This window comes from Muntiacus reevesi, chromosome 6 (assembly GCF_963930625.1).
Source record: "Muntiacus reevesi chromosome 6, mMunRee1.1, whole genome shotgun sequence".
NCBI lineage: Eukaryota > Metazoa > Chordata > Mammalia > Artiodactyla > Cervidae > Muntiacus > Muntiacus reevesi.
In genome coordinates, this window is record NC_089254.1 from 44,954,954 (window position 1) to 44,978,597 (window position 23,644).

Here is a 23,644-nt window from a genome sequence, read left to right on the forward strand (position 1 = left end):
CCATGGGGTCGCAAAGAGTCAGACACGACCTAGCAACTGAACTGAACACACCCTTTGATACAGAGACTCCCAAGAGCTTGTGAAGAGCTACTAGGGAGTTGGTTGTTCAGCTGCCTGCATCTTGGGTTCCCCCTTCTAAGACTACCTGAAAATGATTCTAGTGTCACAACTCGAACCTCATAGTTCACCTTCCTAAAACATTGACAGTGTTTACATATTTGCTTATCTTTAATGCATGATGGCTAGGTGAGTTGATGTGATTGTGTGTGCATGCAAAGTCGCTTCAGTCATGTCTTGACTCTTTGTGACCCCATGGACTGTAGTCTACCAGGCTCCTCTGTCCAAGGGGATTCTCCAGGCAAGAATACTGGAGTGGGTTGCCATGCCCTCCTCCAGGGGATCTCCCCGACCCAGGGCTCAAACCCGAGTCTCTTGTATCTTCCGTATTGGCAGACAGGTTCTTTACCACTAGCACCACCTGGGAAGCCCAGGTGAGCTGACATTCTCACTCAAATTTGCTCAACTTCTTGATTCAAAGGTATATACTAAAGTAGTAGAAATGAATTGACCTGCATCATCTCTCTTAAATTCTCTCTCACTTTTCCTCTTTTTTCTAAGTCTTTCTTTTTTTCTGAAGTCAAATTATCATCTACTATCTCCTATTTTCCCCCTGTTTCTGAGTATTGTCAGGGGTACAATACAGTAACAGTTTAGGACCATATTATCCTTCGACTACTGCATTCAATACATACATTCTAGGCATATTCTAGGCCTACACATAAAGAAGATAGCAACAACGCAAGAGCAGAAGTTGTAGGACATACCCCAAGGCCATTGGTTACAACATAACTACATTTGAAGGAACAATTCAAGAGATCTCTTGTTAACTTCTGTAGCAAGGCTCCACCAGAACCGAAGGAAACATTTTCAATACTCCATTTTTTTTGCTTCATGCCTTCCACAATCTAGATTAAAGAAGAAAATAGAAAAAAGTCAGGTAATTTGGAAGTGGTAAGCAGTTATTTTTTCATGGGCCACACTGATGAATAAACCATCTAAAGCTGTTTATAACACAGTAAATAATGGGCTAAGAATAAGGCCTACATGAAGTTACATCCCACTTTTTTTCTTTTAAAAGACCCACCCACCTCAAAGAGGAAAGCCCAAGGAATAAGTGTAGAAAGGGGATTTCATTCAAAGTTCCTGAATTTGTACTGTTATCGGTGATTGTGGTTTAGGTTGGGGGAATAAAGGGAATGAGAGGTAGGAAAAAATGGCTATCAATACACAAGGTTACTTGAGTAAACTCTCATCTATATCTTTAATTTATTGTCCAGATGCCAGTAGCACAAGCAATGAGACCCAGACATTTGCCCCAAATTACTAGATTCTATGACTCTACTCATCATTAATAAATTTCAATACATGTTGTCACATGTCACAGTACAAGTCATGTAATGGGGTGCTTAAAATCAATAGATATTAGTGATTTAAAAAAAAGTGTAAAATACCCCCTCTAATTTAAGAGTTGAGGCACTGGCAGTCGTCTGACCCTGGCTGGTACTCTAGTGCCATAAGCAAAACTATGAACTGATTGGGAGCTAAGATTTATCACTGGATCATTTTTTGGCAGAATGATTATCTAAAAAGCCACAAAGAGAGACCAATGTAAACAGAGACTTCTAACAACTAGACTATTTCTTTCAAGGGACACATAATTTAAAATTTACATTAATTTATTACTCTGTTATCAATCTCATTTGCATTTCTTTTTCCCAGGCAGGACTTAGTTAACTAGTGTCTGTCTTCTTATGTAACATACTCAATCACTTTTATGGTAGAAGGTAGCAGATAAAGTTTAATAACCATTCTTTTAATTTCATACTAGTCAAAAGGAAGTAATTAGAAAGTATGGGGTTTTTAAATTTAAACAGAATTTTCAGAAGCGATTAGAAAATCAAAATCAAGTTTAATAGGTTTATGTGAATTACTCATACAGATTTGTTATATACTTCCCAATACCAAGAGTCTCAAACTGACCTCTTATCTAAATGAGGAATAGTTGCTGTTGTTTATTCACTAAGTCATGCCTGACTTTTGCAACCCCCATGAACAGTAGCCCAACAGGTTTTTCTGTCCATGGGATTTCCCAGGCAAGAATACTGGAGTAGGTTGCCATTTCCTTCTCCAAGGGATCTTCCTGATCCAGGGTTTGAACCCACATCTCCTGCATTGGCAGGCAGATTCTTTACTACTGAGCCACCAGTGAAGCCCCATTTTCAACATTTTAAGATACAAAAATAAACTTCAAGGACCTAAATCTTTTAACAAATCCACATTTAGAAATGCAACTTTCTTTTTAAATCTCAGTCTAACTCCCCTGCTGTATGTCAGTAATCAAGATGGGGACATATGCAATTTATTTTAAAGTAATTCTCATGTCTTTTTGTTATTAGACTTGAACTCAAAACACTCAAGGGCTCTGAATTTTTTCACTGAACTAACTGTAAACCAAGTATAACTAAAACAATAATGAAAACCTTATAAAACAATGTGAAATTAATAAGTGAATTTCAACATAGAAGAAACACAAGGAGTAGAAGAGAAAAAGGGAGTAAAAGGACACAGAGACAGACAGACGGAGGGTAAGGAGATCTGGGTAAAATACAGAGAAAATAGTTTCAGACCTGTCACCTGATTTTAGGTACACCTCAGAAACACAAGAATGAGGAATTCACAAAAAAACAGTACCACCTAATGTCATATTCGTCATTTAGGACCAATTTCTTTAAGATGTTCTTCCCATATAGCTTCACCATCACAAGTTGTGAAATTTAGACAATTTAAAGTTTATGTGAATTTTTCTATTAATGTTACTAGATGTTACAGAATTAGAGGAAATATTACTTTTAAAAAATTTTACACAAGGAAACCTGACTAGACAAAAAGTCTATATAAATTCCTTTCCTTGCTTCTAAAAACTTATTTTGACCCACCTCCAATAAGAAGAGAGAGCAGGTATTATCCTTTAGGTAATGAGTGCATGTATTAACACAAACTACTCATTCTCTGACCATTCTGTTCAAGGTTTTACCAATGCCAGAGAATATGTGTCTTGGGATTTAACTTTTTGTTTATGGAGTTATTTTTTTAAAAAAGGTTCAAGTTCTGAACTGATTCTCAACTTTAAAAATGCATGTACATTTTCAAACTTTTATTTAGAAAAATGAAAAAAAAAAAAAAAGAAAAGAAAAGCCAAAGAGCTTCAGTTTTTAAAGAGAAGTTCAAATACCCAATGGAACAACCGAACTTAAAAGAGTTGCCCCTAAGAACAAGGAAGGACAGGGATGAGCAATGGGAAGAGCACTGGGCTAGTAGATATTCTGTCATACAGTACCTTGCCCAGGTTTCTTCATCTGAAAGGGACCTGCTAAAACGGAGGCTTGGGTACTAGTTCTTAACTGACACCAAGTCAGAAACCTTCAATTTAGCTGAGCTAGAAGACAACAGCAATTAAATATGCCAACTGAGATTTCTATATTCAGGTCCTCCTCTTTGCTGCAGACTTTTCTTCTATTTCTTCCTTTGTACATCAAAGGCCCTAATGCCCCAACAGCAAATGTCTTAGAAGAGCTGGGGAAGTTTCCACTTATCTTAGGCAAGGCGGTTTGGAAGAGCTGGTGGAAGAAACCTCATTTCTGTTATTTTAAGAGATCTATTTCAGACGTCATTTGGAACTCTAAATACATATCACCACAGGAGAACTGAGAGTTATATGTAATAGTTATTTCTTTTAAATGAATCTTTAGAAAACAAACTGTTCATAACTGGAGTACTGACCTTCCTCTAACCTTTCACACCAACCCTTTCAAACAGAAAATTCGTTTGGTAACTTGCGTTATACAAGTGGATATCATCTGAAACTAGTATACATTAAAATGTCAGTGCTTTATAATAGTTGACAATCTACATCATGGTATCAGTGATAGTCTTAATTGTTATGGAGTACTTTAAGTATTAAAATTATAGTTCTTTAGAAACTTATTTGAGAAACAAAAGAGGAAAAAGGTTTAAGATAATATAAAACTTACACTGATTGGCTAACTCTAACAATAATAGTGATAACAGTCAATGCTAAATTTAGAGGAGGTAACAAACCATTCTATAAATCTGAAAAAGCATAATATCAAAAAGACTAGTATCATTCAGGTTTCACATTATTAGAGTATGTGAAGTTCCATTCTATTGAAACTGAGACCTATTTGTGCAGTTAAGACTTTTTGTTTTACATATAAAGAGTATTCTTCGGCATTTTCCTAGTGACACGTCTTTGGACTCATCATCCACGGTGGCCAGTGAGGACTGGGAGTGTGGTTTGGCTGGTACGTCTATATTTTAAGTTACTATTATCCATAAATTTTAAGCATTTAACAGAAAAGACATACACTATCTTACTAAAAGAATTACAATTGTACTTAAATTATTAATGTTATTGTTATCAAATTAGTAAACAGTTTAATTATAAGAATTACCATATTGAAACTTTTTAATGTAAAATACATACCTCTTGTAAGGTATTAATATCTACTCCATCTCCTTGAATAACTCTAAGATAAGGTGGTAGCAACTTGTAGCCCTTCGAGTTCTCAGTAACAGGGAACTTCTTACCTAAAATATCCAAAACCTGTTTGGAAAAATACACATCCAACACAAAATAACTAAGACTGAAAAAAAGTGTAAAAACATATTTTTCCCTCACATTTTTCAAATTAGATTCAGGAAAAAAATCCTTTAACATTAGAAACTTACAATGGTAAATATAATATTTTTAAAAGGTATATAAAACATCATTTAAAAAACTCATGATAATACTTTTGACTTGGACTTTTTTTCTGCTTGTGCCAATAATTTAATTTGATGTAACTCAAACATGAATTCAGCTGAATTTTCTGAAGTCCTTCTCACTTAACAATGACACCAATTTTTTTTAAGCCAAATCGTTTAATATGCAAGTTGCACAACTCATTCACTAAATATTAAAGGTTGGTAGCAGCTGAAATACTTCAACACTGACTGAAGATTTATCACAAAGCTTCCTCAGAGATTCAAAGGTTTTACCCAACAAACACTCCCTTTTCCTAAATAAGCTGGTTTAATATTCTAACAATGACAAAATTCCGTATGATAACTCAGTTGATTCTTGAAACTAGGTATGTATATTTTTATTAGGTAACAAAAAACATGAAACCTGTTCAGTTTGCTAAAACCAAATCAGTTCACATTTCAGGCTAAGATAAAACCATCAGACTGGTCTATTACTTAGGATAGGAAAAGACCTCCCTGATTCTACACCCCACTGTTTTAAAGAGTAATTCATCACCTAATCATCAGCTGGGAAACTGTGGTAAAGAGAGAAGGTGATAGTCATAAAGACCTATGTTGGCTACTTGGCTTATTTTATTACATGTTGTCTGAACTTGAGCAAGTGAATTTTAGTCTAAGCTGGTTTCTTTGTCTATAAAAAAGAGTTGTAATATGGATCATAAGGTTTTTGGAGATTCAATGACACAATTAAGCAAAGCATGTAACACACTATTTTTCTAGTAGTAAGCATCAATAACCTGTTTCTATTAGTGCTTTTCAAAGAAGGTAAACCAAGTCCTAAAGATTTAAAAAAGGAAGAAAAAAAAGACAGCAAGGCTACATTGAGGACTGGTAGTATCACTAAAGAATCTCTACTTGAAAAGTATTTTCGAATTACTTTTGTTCCACATTACCTTGCACATACTTCTTTTGCACTAAAACCTTCAAAGGTACAGCAATAACTTGTGATAAAGGCAGAGAAAGAAACCACAAACTTGGTAACCAAATCACAGGACTGGTTAAAATGGTAATGGTATTTATTAATTTTGAAGGTAAGTAGTAAAGAAAATATCTATTCAATAGTCAACAGTACTTGTCTATTTGATAGTTACATATTAATAAATGACCCTTCCCTCTGGAAATAGTTCCTCTGTTATTAATGTGTGACCTTGGGCAAATCTATTACTCTCTCTGGGCTGCACCTCTAAAATAAGGGGACTGGTCCAGATAGTTCTGAAATGGTGTGTATATGAATGAAGTTAAAAGTAGTGTTGATGCAGCTGGTCTACTGGCACTTTTAATAATCAAGTTATGTATTAAAATTTACCTTTAATACAGTGTCAAGAGGATTTCCAGAATCAGGTCTGATTATTAGTGGTGCCTCTGTACTTCTTGATACTATTAAATGTCTTAGATCTTCACCCCATGTTTTCTCACACGCATTATAAATGTCATAGCTATCGCTGACCACAGATACAGGCACTGATGAAAATTGTGTTACTATATGTTCAAAAGCATCTTTTTCATGGTCCTTCCCCCAAGCTGTTATGGTACTAGAAAACAAAATGAAAATACAGATTTACTTAGGTAGACACATTATCTGTTCCTGAATTATATCTCATGTTTACTATACTACACCATCAACACTGCAGAGAAGTTGAGTGATTTAGTTTAATGAATGCACATCAAGAGGCTAGTTGAATATCTGAGCCAAATCAAACCACCCTTTGGCCAATTTTTAAGACTACAAGTAATCTCTCCAATAATTATTCAAACTCTTAAGTCATATTCAACCAAAGGATAAACTATGTTATTTTCTTTTTTAGTATTCCTGAACCTAAAATGAGTGAGCTAAAAAAGCACCTGTTAAATACACTCTATACATTATGCTGAGATGTTAGAAAGAATGAATACACACTCCCATTATTTCACTAAGCAATGCAGTTCCCTTTTGTGAATTTTCAAAACCATATACCAATAATAATAAGGACATTATTTTATCTTTCTTACTCTCCAAACCTTACACCTAAAAGACAATTACTTAGGCAATTACTTGTACTGTATCATGCATAGATATACTCAACATAATCTACTAACTAACATATGCCCAGGAAGTAAGAATTACAATATTTAGTTTGAGCTAAACATAATTAAGATGGGAAATAGTGTGAGAGTTTCTATTAGGCAAGAATGATTACAGTGATTTTTATACTGTTCTCAATAATGGTGGTTCTTTTTGAACAGATTAACAGCATTTAACTAAAGTACTTGCTGGTTAACTAATATATACTATAAATAACAAATTCTTAATGAGAACCTAATAATGAATTTTAGAATTGTTACAATTTTCTCATGCCCAGTAATTTTACTTTCTCCCTAATTTATTAATTTTTGCCTCTACTTCATTTTCCAAAGTAAAATAATGGAAAGTGTAACAATCCATTCATCTCCAAACTATTTAGAGTGTCATACTCTTTTTGAAACTGTTTTCTTTTTTCCTCTAAAGGACTAAAGTAAACAACTTCTCTCAAGCTGTCAAAGATATGCTGGGGACAGCAGAGGATATATATTTCAGGGATACAGACTTCACTATCCAGAACTACTGAAATGGAGAGACAGCATATTTATATAAAATTTATTTTATAGTGAACAAAGTAGCTATGATGCCTACTCTCCACTTCATGCAAGCATCTGCAGGTTGAAAGGAAAATTAAGACATGGATAAAGAAAGCCATTTCTTCAAATCAAGAATTGCAGTCTTCTCTGTAAGGGAGAGAATTAAGCTCAAAGAATACTAGCACTGAAGAGCTTTGCATTTTCTTATTTTAAAGTTATCTTAGATGTTAGTTCATTTTTCCTCAATGACCTTCTGATGTTGGAAATGCAAAAATTTTTGTTCCTCCTTTTGTTGGCTTGGATGGAGGAAATGAAGAACAGAGAGATAAATGACTTGCCCAAGGCCACCCAGTATGTCAGCTGTAAGGTCACTCATATTTCCCAACTTTCAGTCTAGAGCTCTTTTCACTATACTATGCTGTTGTTTAAAAAGACTTGTCTATTTAAGAACAGCTGATATATTAAGGAGTCAGATTTGTAGATGTAATAAATATTATGAGGCTATAAAAATACAGTAGATTTTCACCTTGTATTAACATGAAAGTCCTGAAGAAAATATCTTTATTCTTAGATTTATAGTATCACACTCATGATATTACTTTGAAACAAAACGATTAATAAACAGTCTCATCTAGGTGTACTGTATTAGTAAGTTTTTAAAAGGTGTACATGTATCTAAGACCAAAAATTAAAATACTGCAACCCTTAAATCTTGAGCTGTTAATGTCACTCTCATTAATTTCACTAGTTTTGAAACTTATATGTGAAAGTATTCAAGTCCCTACTAAGAGAGCAATGCTAGTAAATGTTAGCTCAATCCACTTTCTACTGAGCCCCAGTTCAAATCATCATTTCAGCAATTTCATCTCCCAAGCCACTGCTCAGGTTTATCCCCTTCTTTTCATTTATTTAGCCACTTGGTTCTGAACCTCATCATCTCTCAAAAGTATTGCAACAGTTTCCTATAAATCCTAACTTCTCATTTTTCTCTATTTTTAAATTCATAAGATAGCCCACTATCAAAGTGATCATTCTACAACATTTCTCTGACACCACTACTTCGCTCAGAAACTTCAATGCCCAACCTCATTTGAAAATGGAATTAGAATAACCCAGCACATTCAATGTGAAAATACATTTGAGGGCTTTTACTTATTAACCTGTCTTTCCAGCCCACCTGACATTCCTTACAAAATCTCCGTACAAAATACATTTCAGTCCTTATGCCTTAAGCACATCCATATTTGCCTCTTTCATGACAATGCTTAACACACGATATGTAATAAATATTTATTCAGAGAATAAAGAATCCCCTAATGTCTGCCATTAAATTTTACCAATCATTCAAGAAGTCAATATTTATATACCATCTCTATAAAGCCTTTCTTGATCCTACCAGTAGAATATGACCCTACTTCTCCTTCCTTTGCGCTGCTGCAGTACTTTAATTGTATCATTTTAAGAGCATTTTAGCAGAGCAGAATGTTGCTAGTGTACTGTTTTTTTTATCCAAAAGATAGAATTAATTCTTTATCTTTTCATCCCTTGCAGCATCCAGTAGATTGCTAGGATCAAAGCTCAGCTTTACTCATTGCTGGTTTTAGCACTGTGCAATATTCAAGTAAGTAGAATTTAATAAGCCTCCTCTCCCAAACTAATTACATTATTTTTGTTGTATGAATCAGCAATAAGGATTGGCAAACATTTTAAAAACTCCTAACTTTCAGTAAAATTAACTCTAGAACCAGAGCAGCTGTAGCCTGGATTATATTGTCTTCTAGCTTAACTTGAATGGTTTAGTAAAATCAGACAAGGAAACCTAAGAAGAATGTGAATACTCTTCCTTTCATCAAAAGGGATAACTTGCTCATCTACAATTGAGGGTACTGGGCTCAGAACATAATTTCCAGAGCAAAGATAAGTGAAGTTGTGTAGAAGAGCAGCGAGAGCGACAACACTGACCAGGTTTCACAATGAGTGCTTCTAGACTTCAAGTATACGACCTATCTGGATATGGCAATAGAGAAGCCGAAACTTTTTAAACAATAAAACATATAGAGCAATATAAAAGTTAGAAAAAGAACTCCTAAATTGTTTCTATTAGGACAGTTAAAAGTTTTGTCTACCTCCCAGATACCAGTTTTTATACAGAGTATAAAGAAGATTTACTGTAGTACCTAGCTGTGTAGTTAAACAAAACATGACTGAGTTACAAAAATGAAGAAGCTTATTTATGGAAAACCAATGTGAGATAATAGAAGGATGAAAACAGAAATTTTACCTGTGTTCTGCCGCTGGAACAGAATAGCCTGGAACAGGATCTTTTGTTCCATAGTATTTTTTTATTAAAGCAATTCCTGCTACTGTATCTGTTCCTTTGAAGTTAACCAAATGAGCAGACGCTCCTATGCCAGCAGTCTGCAAAATAAACCATAAACCAAAATCCAAAAAAAGAAAAAGACCTATACTTGAAGTACAGACCATAGCCCCCAAAGGAGTTACTGTCTTCAATTATTTTTAAAGAGAAGTCAACTGTTACCTCCTCAAAGAGACCTACTTAATTAATAGTGATCTACCCGTACTTCCCATCATCCTCTTTCCCGCTACTGTCTTGTGCTTCTCTGTAGTATTATCTGACATCTGCCATGTTTATTACATATATTTAGTCATCTGTACATCCATCCATCAAATATATAAAGGACAGAGATGTTTACTGAAGACTATTATTTCAGGTATCTTTAACAGAGGCTGACAAATATTAGGTATTTAATATCCTTGACTGAATTTCTGGAATTTCAAAATGTGACCTACTTCCAAAATAACTTCCTAGTAACTTCCTAAAACTGTACACTGGTAACCTAACCAACAATATATATTTTATTAATTGAGGTTCCCTTCAGTTTCTTACCTCTTGGGAAGAGACTCCTCTGTAGCCAAAATCATGTAACTTGTATTCCAGACCATCTAAGTTACCAGACGTTTCTAACAAGTATTTGGCCAGTATTTTCTTCTGCTCTCTAGAATTTGTGGCCACTGTGATTGGATACCAGGACTGAACAAGAATAGTCTGTAGTAATAAAATTAACCACAAACATTAATACATAAAAAACTGGATTCTTTCTGAGGAAAATCCTAGCTTTCTCTGGAGATATGTCCTGGACTTCCATACTAGTAGAAATACCAATTGGACATTTCAGCTGTATGGTGGGAAGCCTATCACATGTATTTCAGATACAGTACCGAGCTCAGCTCTCAAAGCCGCAAAACGAGCAATAAGCAAACTAGACCCTAAACAGTAGAGAATGTTGAATTATCTATTTTTCCATCCAAAGCTCCAAAGAAGCAAATATTTATGAAAACTATCTGTGATGAAGGACTGATGTATTTATTTTCAATCTATCATGGATCAACAGTTTTACAAACTATATTCACACTTGGATGCTAAGGCAATTAATTGCCATAAAAGTTTCTAAATGCTTATCCTTGATTTCTTTATTTCATGCAGACTTGCATCGAAGAGTTCATGGACCAGCACTGGTCCACGGACTGCACCTTGAATAGTGTACATCTAGAGAAGTTATTTTTTCACTCCTCTAGTACTGGATCTAATTTTTCCTTGGATCTAATAGGACTACTGGTAGGTTATATATGTGAGATACTTTAGTACTAGACAATTCTATTCACTGAGTTATGTTTTATGTCCTTGGCATTTATCAAAAGTCATTATAAAAGAGGCACATGAAACATTTCTGCATATGCTGTTTACTTCTGAGGTCCCTATTTTGTAATTCAGTTCCTATTATATAGTTTTCCAAATGAGGAAATGAAAGAATTGCTAGGTTCTAATGCTAAGACTTGCTACTTCCTGATAAGAACTGTTTCTTGGTTTTCTTCCCTTTTCCTTAGCTTCCAGGCAACTACAAAAAATGGCTAATCACAGCAACTACATTAATTTTTATGACTTAGGAATTCACTCCTCCATCCTAGGATCAGAATTTCCTATTCTTTTTGTAAACCAGATAGCCTGCTATTATTACAGTGGCTTCAAGTTTTAGAAAGAGCTGCTAGGATGACAAGTCTGTGCTCCATCAAAAAGCTACTTACTTTCTAAAGTTTACAAAACAAGCTTTTATTGAATACCAGATAAGTGACCAATAAATAAAATAAGTAAAAATAAAAAATTATTTATTCTTGGACTTCCCAACTCAGTCCCCTAAAAACAAAAACTGCAGCGTTAAAGACTCTTGTGATTAACTTCTTTGCGACTTCTTCCATCAAGAGGTGTAATCTATCTTCACCCCTGATTCTGGGATGTTCCTATGATTTGCTTTTGACCAACAGAATGTAGCAGAAGCCATATTTATAACTTCCAAGCTTCTGTTTCAAGAGGTTTTATAGCTTCTACTCTCATTTTCTTAGAACCTTGAGACTGCCCTATTGTAAAGAAGCCTAAGTGAAGAAAAGAGGTCCAGCAGTCCCAGCTGCCTAAGCTGAGGTCCAGACATGGGAGTAAGGCCATTTTAGACTGTCCCTTATCTGAGCTGAACCCCTCCCTGAATGCAGACATGTAAGTACAAGCAAGATCAGCAGAGAACCATTCAGTCAACTGCAGAATCATGAGAAATAACAGCCTTTTTTTGAGGGGGTGGGGGGGTAGTTTGTTATGTAACAGTAGAAAACTGATGCAACTCCTAACTTGAACTCTATGACAAATCACCTCTTACCTAGGCATTCTGCTTCTGAAATTCTTCTTTCATAATTTCAGTGATTCCACTGCCCCAGCCTATGAATATCCTACTTCTAATTAATCTTTAGCTTCTCTTCCTCTTTATACTGCCACTGGTTATCCTTCTAAAGCAGAGTTTTATTCAGATTGTGTCATTCCTTAAAATCCTTTAATGGCTATCTATTCCACAGAGGAAGAAGGCCAATTCATGTTGAAATCTGAGGCCTTCTGCAATCTTGCCTTATTTACCATCTAAAGGTTTATTGCTTATGATATATTCCACTTTTTTGCTATAGTCTCCCTTGAGCTACTTGCCATCCTAAGAATACCTCAACTCTTCATTCTTTCATGAAGAATACCTTCATGAAACGAGAAAGTTTTTTTTTCCCCCCATACACAGAATTCACTACTTCTGCTACCAATTTAGCATTCTTACTTGTATTATTGTTTAGTTAAGAATAAAGTGCTCCTCCTCCAAAGGCCATTAAGTAACATATACCTTACTCTAATATCTGTGCCCATCACTTCTGGGGTATATAACTAGTAATCAATATTCATTTGCTGATTTAATTCAATCTACTCATAATTTTAATTTAACTTAGAATGATATTATCTAGGAGTATGAGAAAGATAGAAAACATAATGTGAAAAACTCTAGTTGAGTTATAAAGGTAGAAGATTGACCTTACCCCTCGAAAAATGCCAGGGAAGGAGAGAAATAACTATGAGACACAGTGATCCTTCACATCACCATTTCCTTTCCATAGTCCAACAAAATCAGCTTAAATTATACTCTTAATAAAATCACTCCCCTTTAAAAAAGATCACTGTAGATGTAAGCAAGGGAAAAAAAGGCAAGTTAGTTTGGGTTAATCCAAGGTCTAATAAAGTAGGCCTTGTCGGAAACTTCTCCAAAACGGCAATTTGCCCACACAAATCAAGATAAAATTTTTAGCTGAAAACTAAGACTAAAGTAAAAGAACCTGAAAGCTTTATTTAAGAAGTGTTCATTATGTCATTACTGTGCAGAATAAAGAATTTCAAAAAATGAGGCACGGTATGGTGTAGTAGAAAGGGTACTGGACCTACTTTGTTAACTAGTCCCTTCACCTTCAGGGCTCAATTTCCTCATCTGTGAAATGAGGGTATTTGATCAGTGTAATAGTTTATAAAGTCACCTTTGATTTTTAACAGCAGAAAGGTGTTTTGTTTTTTTGGTTGGAAGAAACTGTTAAGTTTAGCCCAACATGCTCATTCTTCAGCCCCTCTTAAGTCTGAGATACCTCTGAAGAACTCTTAAGCTCTCCTAAATACATTTTGAAATCCGATTTGAGGACTAAGATTTCTTCTAGCACTGATATTAAAATTGATAAAGCAATTCAATAATTTTAGTGGGTTTTAAAATTCAATGTACGGTGAATAAAAGAATGTTTAACTCTGCACAAGGAATTCCCTGGTGGTCCAGTGGTTAGGACTTGGCACTTTGACTGCTCTGGTTCAACTCCTGGTTGGGGAACTAAGATCCTGCAAACTGTGCAGTGAGGCCAAAAAATAAACACCACAAAAAACTTTGCACATACTGGGAGGGAGAAACAGAAAGAACACTACTAAGCACTATTATTTTAAATGTTTTAAATTAAGGATTTCCTGAAGAAAATCTCAAGTTTTTAAATAACAAGCTTTTTGGATTTGGTAACAGATTGCATTTACAATGGAGTAAACTTGGGTGGGAGACGGCTAAGAGAAAGATGAACCTCCTCTATCCTCTAACCCACAGAAGAGGCAAAGTCATTGTGAGAAAGTGTTTTCTGAAGGCATGGTATTTAAACACAATTAAAAAAAAAAAAAAAAAAAAACCACAGGATTTTTCAGAAAAGAATTGTTTCAGAGAACATGTATTTTTGTGCCTTGGATAAAAATACATACCAAGGACTGAAATTATTTAAATAATATATATTAGAATAGAAGGTAAACTTGATAAGCAGATGAAAATAGGGAACTTTTTTCCCTTCAAAATCTAAATCTCATATTGGATTTTACATTTAATAATCTTTAGAAATATCTTTATGTTTGCTAACAAACTACTACTAAGATGTCCACAATTTAGAAAAACATCAACTTTTATTTTTTTTTTAGTGAAATACATCTAAATAATGATAATTATAACAGGTACTTAAAATTTTTTTCAAGGCTAGTATTTTTCACTTTCTAAAGGAAAACATACTTGAAAAGCAAGGTAGACTTGGAGCTAGTTCTGTGCCCACAAACACCTGCTTTATGAGGCTCCCGTTCAACACGGGGGAAGAGTGCTTATTGACTAAATCCTCAACTAGAAAACTAAAATGAAAAAGAGTGAAAAAAGGTGATTCACAAATGATGATTTTCAAAGTAAGATTTATCTGTTTGGGATCTTTTGGCACTGAAGGTAAAAGATACACTAGATGATGTGGTTCTTTAATAACTCTTCTATTCTTTTTTATAATTCCATCCCCTCAAAATAAAGTATCTGTCAGTAAAGGAGTATGAGAATTATTAATATGTTTCCTTTTACTCTGAGTTCACAATTCAGTTTTAACACATAGCAGTAAACTATTTAAAATCTTTATTTTAGTTAATTGTTCATTGTTTCAGAGCCTGTTAGGCTATTAAAAGTTTTTCTAAACTGTTTCTAGTCTTTATAAATGAATCCCAAATGTATTATTTTATAACAACAAATTGGTTTAATGAATAAACTAGTGAGATAGAGCATACAAAGCACCAAGTAAACACGTCTCAGATAATGGGGTGAAATTTCTATAGTGAACCTTGAATGTATTTAGATGAGAAATACCAGGTGGTAGAGTCTAGGCCCTAAACTGATTAGATAGGAATAAAGAAAACGATTACTAAAATGTCTTAAGTTACTAAACATGTACCTGTGCTGTTTTTGTAATCTTTCTCTATGGTGGTGCATATTTAGGATTGCAACAAATAAGATGGAAGCCAGCTGAACTTTAACTGTAATGATTCTTTACAATTTAAGATTAGATTTTACTGGAAGGTAATTTAAAGATTATTTAGTCCAACTGTCATTTTACAGGTGAGGAAACTGAGGCCTGAAAAGCTTTAGGAGGTGGTAGGAGGTTACATAATTTTGTTAGTAGCAATTCTTAAACTAGAATCCCAGTTGAATGGTTTTTACGTCTACAATTAATGTTAAGAATGAAAAGCAAGACAAAAAACAATTCACCTCAATCCAGTTTGTAAGCCAGTAACATTCTGGATCTGTGTTTTCCACTGTGAAGAGAACATTTCCTCTAGGAATGACAGAGCCCTCAGGAACAGCTTTTACTTCTATTGGAAGATGCCCATCATATTTCTGGTAAAAGACAATAGTGAAATTATTCATTCAACAGATGGTACGCCATTACCTGTTTAAATAAGGTTCTTTATATTTTACAGAAGCTAAACTTACTGTCAGAGAAATTACAATTGTAGATCTTACTATATTGCTAGTATTATGGTCAGAATATGCTTATCCTCCTGAAATAAAATTAACTATTATGATTAACAGTTTAGTATTACTAATTTTTAGAATTTTATACTATTAAAGTACTTTTGCTAAGAAAATTTATCACTTGAAGATAATTCCAAAACAAAGTTGTTTTCCTCTTCTTTCCCCTTCAAAGAGTTTATTCCAACATATTCTAAGAGCACTATATTTCTTCTAAGTAGTCTTCTTTTCCATAAAAGAAAGGCTAATGACTGGAAGATAAAATAATGAGCTGCTGTTAGAGAGCAAAATTAAATGAACAAACTAAAAAAGAAAAGAACTCTCTGCCAGTAGAAGAATCTTGAATAGGTTTTCTCTATACTGGTAGTAGACCTGACACTATTTTGGTAGTAGACAGGTTAACTGTTAAGTATAGTTTCTAGAACTCTCCCAATCAACATCCAAGTGCAACAAGTCTCTCCCAGATTAGGCTGAGCATATAGGTCGCAAAGAGTCGGACACGACTGAGTGACTGAAGTGAACTGATAGTGGCTAAACGACATGTTACTAGATACTTAATTAAGCCTCCCCTTTTTTAAAGTTAAAAGCTGTGGTTAACTTTTGGCTAGTAAGGTAGATTGTTTCAGAAATCCTAACAGTTTATGTGATTTGGGACAGGATAACTAGATAAAAAAAAAAATTCACGATTCTAGACGTCTCAGACTCTTTGCTTATAAAATCGGATTACACAAGATTATTTGTAGAGAATCTATGAATCCCTAAGATTCTCTGAATATAAAATGAAAAGATTTACCACCTTGACGACTGAGAATTATATTACTAAGCACAGCATCTAACTTAACCATAACTGTTATCCTCAAAACAAATCAAATGAGTTAAATATGGCAGTTAGCCAACAGATTTTACTGACTTTACTTAAGATATGGAAAACTAGCAGAGTGCTTATCCAACTTCTTCAAGGAGCCAAAATTAGTAAAATTCAGTATTACAATATAGGCATGAAAGTTAAAGCATTTATCACTTTGTGTTTGGTAGTTTACAATGAAAAAGACATTCATTTTAGAGATAATTAACATGGAAAGATGTCAGTAGATCCCATTCCCCACCTATCTATGTAATAAAGAAAACAGGCAGGGGACAATTCAACTTATAACTCAATTTCCATGTCTTTGGATGCCCAAAAGTTTAAGCAAGGAATCCAAATGTGTTAGACGGGAATATTACAGTATAATAAAGAATGAAAATTCATTTCACAGATCTGTACCAAACCATTCTAACTATTCAGTAAAGGAAATGTCCTAGAATTGTGTAGTAATAGATTCACACCATCTATTTTCTTATGTATTCTACAGTCCAGAAAATAGGCTTAAATTTTCAAGTTACCCCATGCTCTTTCTTAATCATAATGTATTTTCAGATAAAGGATTAAATCACCTTTCTGACTTGCTAGTTATTTTAAACTGTAATACATATTGTATCAAATTGCTTAGACATGCTATAGATTCTTGATACTAATCATCAGGAAAAACAAACGTACCTTTAACTTCTCACAAGAATATCTAAATAGATATTAGTTATAGGTTCCCAGACAGACAAGAGCTGTAATTACAGCTGATCCTTGAACAATGTGGGGGTTGGAGGCACCCCCTGCCAACAGTGAAAACTCCAGGTATTACTTCCAGTCAGCATCTGTAACGGCAGTTCCTCTGTATCTGTGGTTCTGCATCTGCAGATTCACCAACTGCAGGCTGTGCAGTACTGTAGTATTTACTACTGAAAGAAACTCCACACAGAAGTGGACCCGTGCAACTCAAACCTGGTTTTTAAAGGTCAACTGTATAGCCTAATCTTCTATTCAAATTCCATGGCAAAAAATTTTGAACTAAAAAACCAAAATACACAGATCAAAAATACATATTTTTTACCTCAAGAATGTAGTTCCAACCCTTTTCGTTAAAGACATCATCTTGGAAGTGCTCTCTGTACACCTCTTTGGCTTCTTGGATCTTCTCTTTGGTCACTACTTTACCTAAAAAAATAAATATCTCCTGTTTACATTTCTGAAGGCATGCTGTGAATTGCTGAGTTGTCATAGGATTAATGTCTCTAGCTATTTCACACATTCTATGGATTAAAAGACAAGAACTGAGAGGTTAAATGATTTACCTAGAGTCAAGAGCAGAGTCAGAAAAGGAATCTGCACTTCCAACCACTCATAAGCAGAAGCATAAAAGTTCATTTATTATGTGAAAAACAAATTTGCAGTAGAAGAGATTATTATATGTGTATATGTATATATGTTTTAAATCACAGTAACAAATTCACTTCTACGGAGATTTTTAAAAAACCTGTGTTAATTTATACAGGTTTCAGATTTGAGAGTAAGTCTTTGATATGTGGTTTCCAGGTGAACCTGTTTACTTTATTCATAAAGTATATCTTTGGAGGCTGACAATCCAATAATTTTCACAGTTCCTAAGTTGTTGTCCCCCCAATACACCTTTAGCTAACTTCATCTATAAAATGAGGATAATACCTACTTATAGCATGGTTGTGAGAACTGAATGAGTTATGACATCTGAATAAAAGTTCTTAGAATGCTGGCCTATAACAAACCATACATTTTAGCTGTAATTAATAATAAATGACACTTTATAAAGCTTTTAAGCTGAAGGAAATTGAAGTGTAACATTAGTCTTTAGTAACTCTCTAAATAAGATCACTAGTAAACTTATTTAAAATATCTTGGGTAATTGTGTTGCAATGAAGTACTTTTGATATCCAAGTATATTTTCAATAGCATAACATATCTTAACTATCTGATCTTAAACCTGCCAATGTTACAGAAAAAATTATCTGCATAAAATTCAACTTAATCTGTATTCAATTTTGAGATTACTTTTATTTGAAAAGGTAAAAATGAAGCTTTCCAAAATGTATAGAAACCTTGGGAACTATTTTCCCACCCTCCAAATGGACTTCTAAGTAATAAAGTACAGAAATTATTTTGGGGATTCTGCTTCTTTAAAATGAATTTGAGACTAAGTCTACAGTTACAAGTAGTTTTGAAAAATAGGCCTTTAAGGTGAAACTCACTAGCATAAAGATATTCTAATTATAACTGCCATCACAACTCAAAATGAGTTTCCAGGTCAGTCACAAATCCTTTATTATGAATTAGTGACTAAAGTCTACCAACAAACCAGATTACTCTCAGAAAATTATTCACTTCTCTAAATTTATTCCCAAACTTATTAGTTTCAGAAAATCTCTCTCATATTTAGAATATCAAGTACATACAAACTAAAATTTAATGCTTTCAAATTAACAGATTTCTAAAAATTTCAAAAGAACCCCTAATGTAATTAATATCAAAATTAGACTCTTCAAAAAGTTAGTTCAAATAATAAAATATGACAGTATAAGAGAACAACTATGAAGAGGTATATGAAAAAAAAAGAGGTATATAAAAGGTTAAAATATGTATTTTAAACAAATTAGGAAAAGCAATACCTTTTAAATACTTATGAAGAATGTACTGCAATCCATAAAATACTGTTTCCTCATATTTCACCTTCCTTATTTTCGAGTTTTCTGTCTTCTTTTCACGGCATTCAAAGTAGGAATAAACTTTGCTTGTGTTGGGTGGGTACTGTTTATAGTGAGTAACCTATATGAAAGAGAAATACTTCAATTAGAAAATACCAGAAGAACAGAATGTAAATTACAACAAAAAGAACTTGAAAGTATGTAAAAAACTAGTTAAAGTATACTGATTTGCTATTGATGAGCTTCTTTCTGGAGATAAAAGATAAAAAGTAAGTACAGTGCTTATTGTTGTTGTTTAGTTGCCAAGTCATGTCTGGCTCTTTTGCAGCCCCATGGACTGTAGCCCGCCAGGCTCCTCTGTCCATGGGATTTCCCAGGCAAGAATACTGGAGTGGGTTGCCATTTCCTTCTCCAGGGGATCTTCTCCATCCAGGGACTGAATCCATATCTCCTGCATTGGCAGGTGGGTCCTTTAGCACTGAGCCACCAGGGAAGCCCCATTATTATTAAGATACTTTTAATACTTCGGTATCTTAAATTAAAAATCACAGGCGAGTATAATTTTTATAAACAGACTTGATTTAAGGAAGTACACAGCCTCTATAGAACTGGACACTTGGGGAGAAAAATACAAAAAAAAAAGGTGTCTCGTTTACTCTTGGTGTCTTCATTTGGGAAAGGGAAGCAGCTGCCTGGGGGACATACAACATAAAAGAATGAACTGAAAGCAGAATTTGGTACTGTTACTGTTTAAGTGTGGAACGCTCAACAAGTCAGTAGTCAATGACTTCTTAAGGCTCTCCATCTGTATAACGAGGTACTGGAAATGATCTCTTCTAGTCTTCATAGTGACACTGTGAAACCTGGATGAAGGCAACAGCAGCAGCAGTGGGAAAAAATACCCTATTCTGTAATCTCTTCTCAAACCACCTCTGAATTTCGAAATAAACGTCTATACAATTGCAACATTAAATCCTTGTGAATTTAATGATATGAAGAGGTATTATTAAAAATTTCTCTTCCATGAATTTGGGTAAGAGCCACTGTTGAAAATTTGTTTTTGTTTTCTGTGTTCATTATAATCTGAATTTATTACATTTTAATATGGTTACAATATTTTACCAATAAAAAACCACTGGAAGAATAGTGTCTATCTTCCCATTTGAAAAAATAGGAATAATAATGCCTTAAAGCTTACGGATAGGGTGGTGAGTCAGGGTAATGGTGTAATAAATCTTTGCAGATGAGTTTCATGGACGACTGCTGTGGACATAAACCACTTTCCCTGTTTACTTCTGATCTCAAGTTTCAGGAAAACTAATGTTTTCCCTGTTTGGTTCCACAATCTCAATCCAAGTAAAACTTGGCTTTAACCTAAAGAATCTTTGTGGCTTAACACAAAAACTCTAAAATGAATACACAGAGAAAAAAAAGTCACAAATGTTTAAAATATGTTTCCTTTCTAATTGAAGCAACTCACAACCCTGTCTAATAACCCCCTGATGCTGCTTACAGGTAATCTTGGAGGTGAATCTTTATTGTTAATATGTGGTCTGTTGCCCAAGTCAGGTAAGAGTTGGAACTTTCTGTTTTGCTCATCTATGCTTCCCAGGTGATGCAGTGGTATAAAAAAACCCCTTGCCAATGCAGGAGCTGCAAGAGACGCAGGTTAGATCCCCGGATCAGGAAGATCCCCTGGAGATGGAAATGGCAACCTGCTCCAGTATTCCTACCTAGAAAATTCCATGGATAGAGGAGCCTGGCAGGCTCATGGGGTCTCAAAGAGTTGGACTGAACACACACAGACAATTATCTATATATTACAAGGTATATGGAGGCTTCATCAAAACCTAGCATAGGGCCCTCCCCAGCGGTGCAGTGGTTACGACTCCGTGCTTCCACCACAGGAGGCCTGGGCTTGACCCCTGATGCGGGAACTCGTGCTGCGTGTTTTAGTCACTCAGTCACGTCTGACTCTGCAATCCACGGACTTCTCCAGGCAAGAAACCGGAGTGTGGTGCCATTTCCTTCTCCAGGGATCTTCCCAAACTGGGGATTGAACCTGGGTCTCCTGCACTGCAGGCAGATTCTTCACCGTCTGAGCCATCAGGAAAGCCCGCATGCTGCATGGCGAGGCCAAAACAAAAACAAAAAAACCTAGAAGTACATGTCAGTTTTCTAAAGTCAGAACTCAGGGGTTGATGCCAGTGTAAAATTTAAGATTTATAAAGTAGTTCAGTGAAGTAGCTAATACAGCTGCTGCTGCTGCTAAGTCGCTTCAGTCGTGTCCAACTCTGTGCGACCCCACAGACGGCAGCCCACCAGGCTCCCCCGTCCCTGGGGATTCTCCAGGCAAGAACACTGGAGTGGGTTGCCATTTCCTTCTCCAATGCATGCATGCATGCTAAGTCGCTTCAGTTGTGTCCGACTCTGTGCAACCCTATGGACAGCAGCCCACCAGGCTCCTCTGACCACGGGATTCTCTAGGCAAGAACACTGCAGTGGATTGCCATTTCCTTCTCCAAGCTAATACAGAATCCAGAGCAATTAAGTCTATTAGCTGATTCATTAAAGTGCAAAAACATGCATATGTATATATAGGCAGGATAATCACAGTAATAAATGATTACTACTTAAGAAACTGGTTAGAAAAAGATATCACCACTTGAAAATTTACACAAGATGTATATAAAAATGAAAATGTCCAGTTTACAATCTAAATAACTCCAATTTCCTTAGTGGGAATAAGCAGTGAGGTGGGAGAAAAGTCAGCTCTGATGAAGTAAAATTTGAACAAAGATTCACAGTTGTGACTCAATATAGTTAGTAGGACTTTCTTCACAGTTCACATACTTAATGGTGCACCTTTAAAAGTTTACTGTTTCTGTATCAGATTTAAAAGTATCAGAAGGCAAATGAATTACTTTCTTCTTCTGAGCAGACCAAGCAGTCAAAAGCTAAATGGAAATGTACCTAAGCTATTTAATTCTACCTTGGTCTGAAAGTGTACTAAAGATTTTCCATCCTACAAATACAGTTCTTGTTATGGACAATAATGAAATATGTTTATATAATTTTAAAGCTTTACTTCAGTTTTCTTTAATTATGGTACTTAAAACCTTTGCAGAAGTATTCAGAATGTCTCTCTGAAAACAAACATTAAAAATACAAAGTTGTCTAGGCTTAGTTAGAAATGAAGTATGACTTCTAAAATCTTTGGAGAAACTTAAGAGAACTGTTTTAGAATTCAGCTAAAGAGTCAGCAAACTCTCTGGCAATTAACTATGAAACAATTTACTACCAACCACTTACTAACACCCAATATATTTGAAGAAGAATAAAATACAATAGTATATTCAGATCTGTTTGTATACTGGTATATACATTGTTTAAATGGGGAAGAATTTTTTTTAACAGAGCTTCTTAGTAAATATAGCTTCTAAAATAGCTAATTTTAGTTGTGCTAAGTTTACTGTCCTCTTCATTTTACTTTCTGCTAAACTTGTCATCCTGAGCCTCTTGGAACTTTTATCAGAAAATGAGATGATATAGCAGAAACTCCTATCAATAAATTTTTGTTCAATAAACAGTTCATTCATTCACAAATATATACTCTACCTGCTGTGTAATTAGGCACTGGTTCAGATGCTAAGCATGGGGAAGTAAAATAGACTGACATAGTCCCTAGTCTCAATGGGCTAGTGAGGGCTGAGAGGTCATAAAATAATTTCAGAGCTAGATAGATGCTATGAAAAATTAAAATGATGGCCTAGAAGAGGCATGGGAGACTAAATAGGAGCCCAGGAAGGCTTCTCCTGAGATAGTGACATGTGAACAAGATCAAAATGACAAGGAAATAGGAAATATTTTGACTTCAGGGTCAGAAAAGAAATGAAGACCACTGTGGTTGGTGCTTAGAGAATGAGGAGGAAGAAGTACATGAAGTCAGAGAGAGATGCAGGGACAAAATCAGGTAAGACTCACAGGCTACCTCAAGTGGGGAAGCCACTAGTATGCTTTAGGCTAGAGTGATTATGATCTGATTCACATTTAACAAGGATCAGCCTGGCAGAGGTGGAGAGTAGATTACAGGGTTACTGAGTGGATGCAGGAGCATCAGTTAACAGGGTATTGCCGAAACTCAGATTAGGTGAGAGATGACTCAATATTTTTGAAGAAGCAGGCTGATAGATTAGATTTGGGAATAAAGAGGGGGAGAATTTAATGATGTCTCCTAGATTTTTCACTTGAGCAACTGAGTGAATAATGGTGCCATTTGCTGAGACGAGGAAAGGCATGGAAGGACTGGGTAGGGAAATCAAGAGCTTAGTTTTAAGTATGGTAAGTAAACACTAACAAAAAGCTTCATAATATTCAAAATTAAGTGACCTGCCAAA

At 34.9% G+C, this 23,644-nt stretch overlaps 1 protein-coding gene across 1 annotated transcript in view; it reads right to left on the reverse strand.

Moving 5' to 3' along the window:
- The window catches only part of NAMPT (nicotinamide phosphoribosyltransferase), a 38,225-nt gene that overhangs the window by 8,946 nt on the left and 5,635 nt on the right, over positions 1 to 23,644 (reverse strand). The window contains exons 2-9 of the mRNA XM_065938655.1: positions 19,212 to 19,368; positions 17,624 to 17,727; positions 15,435 to 15,563; positions 10,388 to 10,546; positions 9,761 to 9,897; positions 6,191 to 6,416; positions 4,565 to 4,684; positions 825 to 965 (exon numbers count right to left, since the gene is read on the reverse strand). Of these exons, the coding sequence (XP_065794727.1) occupies positions 825 to 965; positions 4,565 to 4,684; positions 6,191 to 6,416; positions 9,761 to 9,897; positions 10,388 to 10,546; positions 15,435 to 15,563; positions 17,624 to 17,727; positions 19,212 to 19,368 (1,173 nt within the window). The remainder of the gene's footprint in view (positions 1 to 824; positions 966 to 4,564; positions 4,685 to 6,190; positions 6,417 to 9,760; positions 9,898 to 10,387; positions 10,547 to 15,434; positions 15,564 to 17,623; positions 17,728 to 19,211; positions 19,369 to 23,644) is intronic.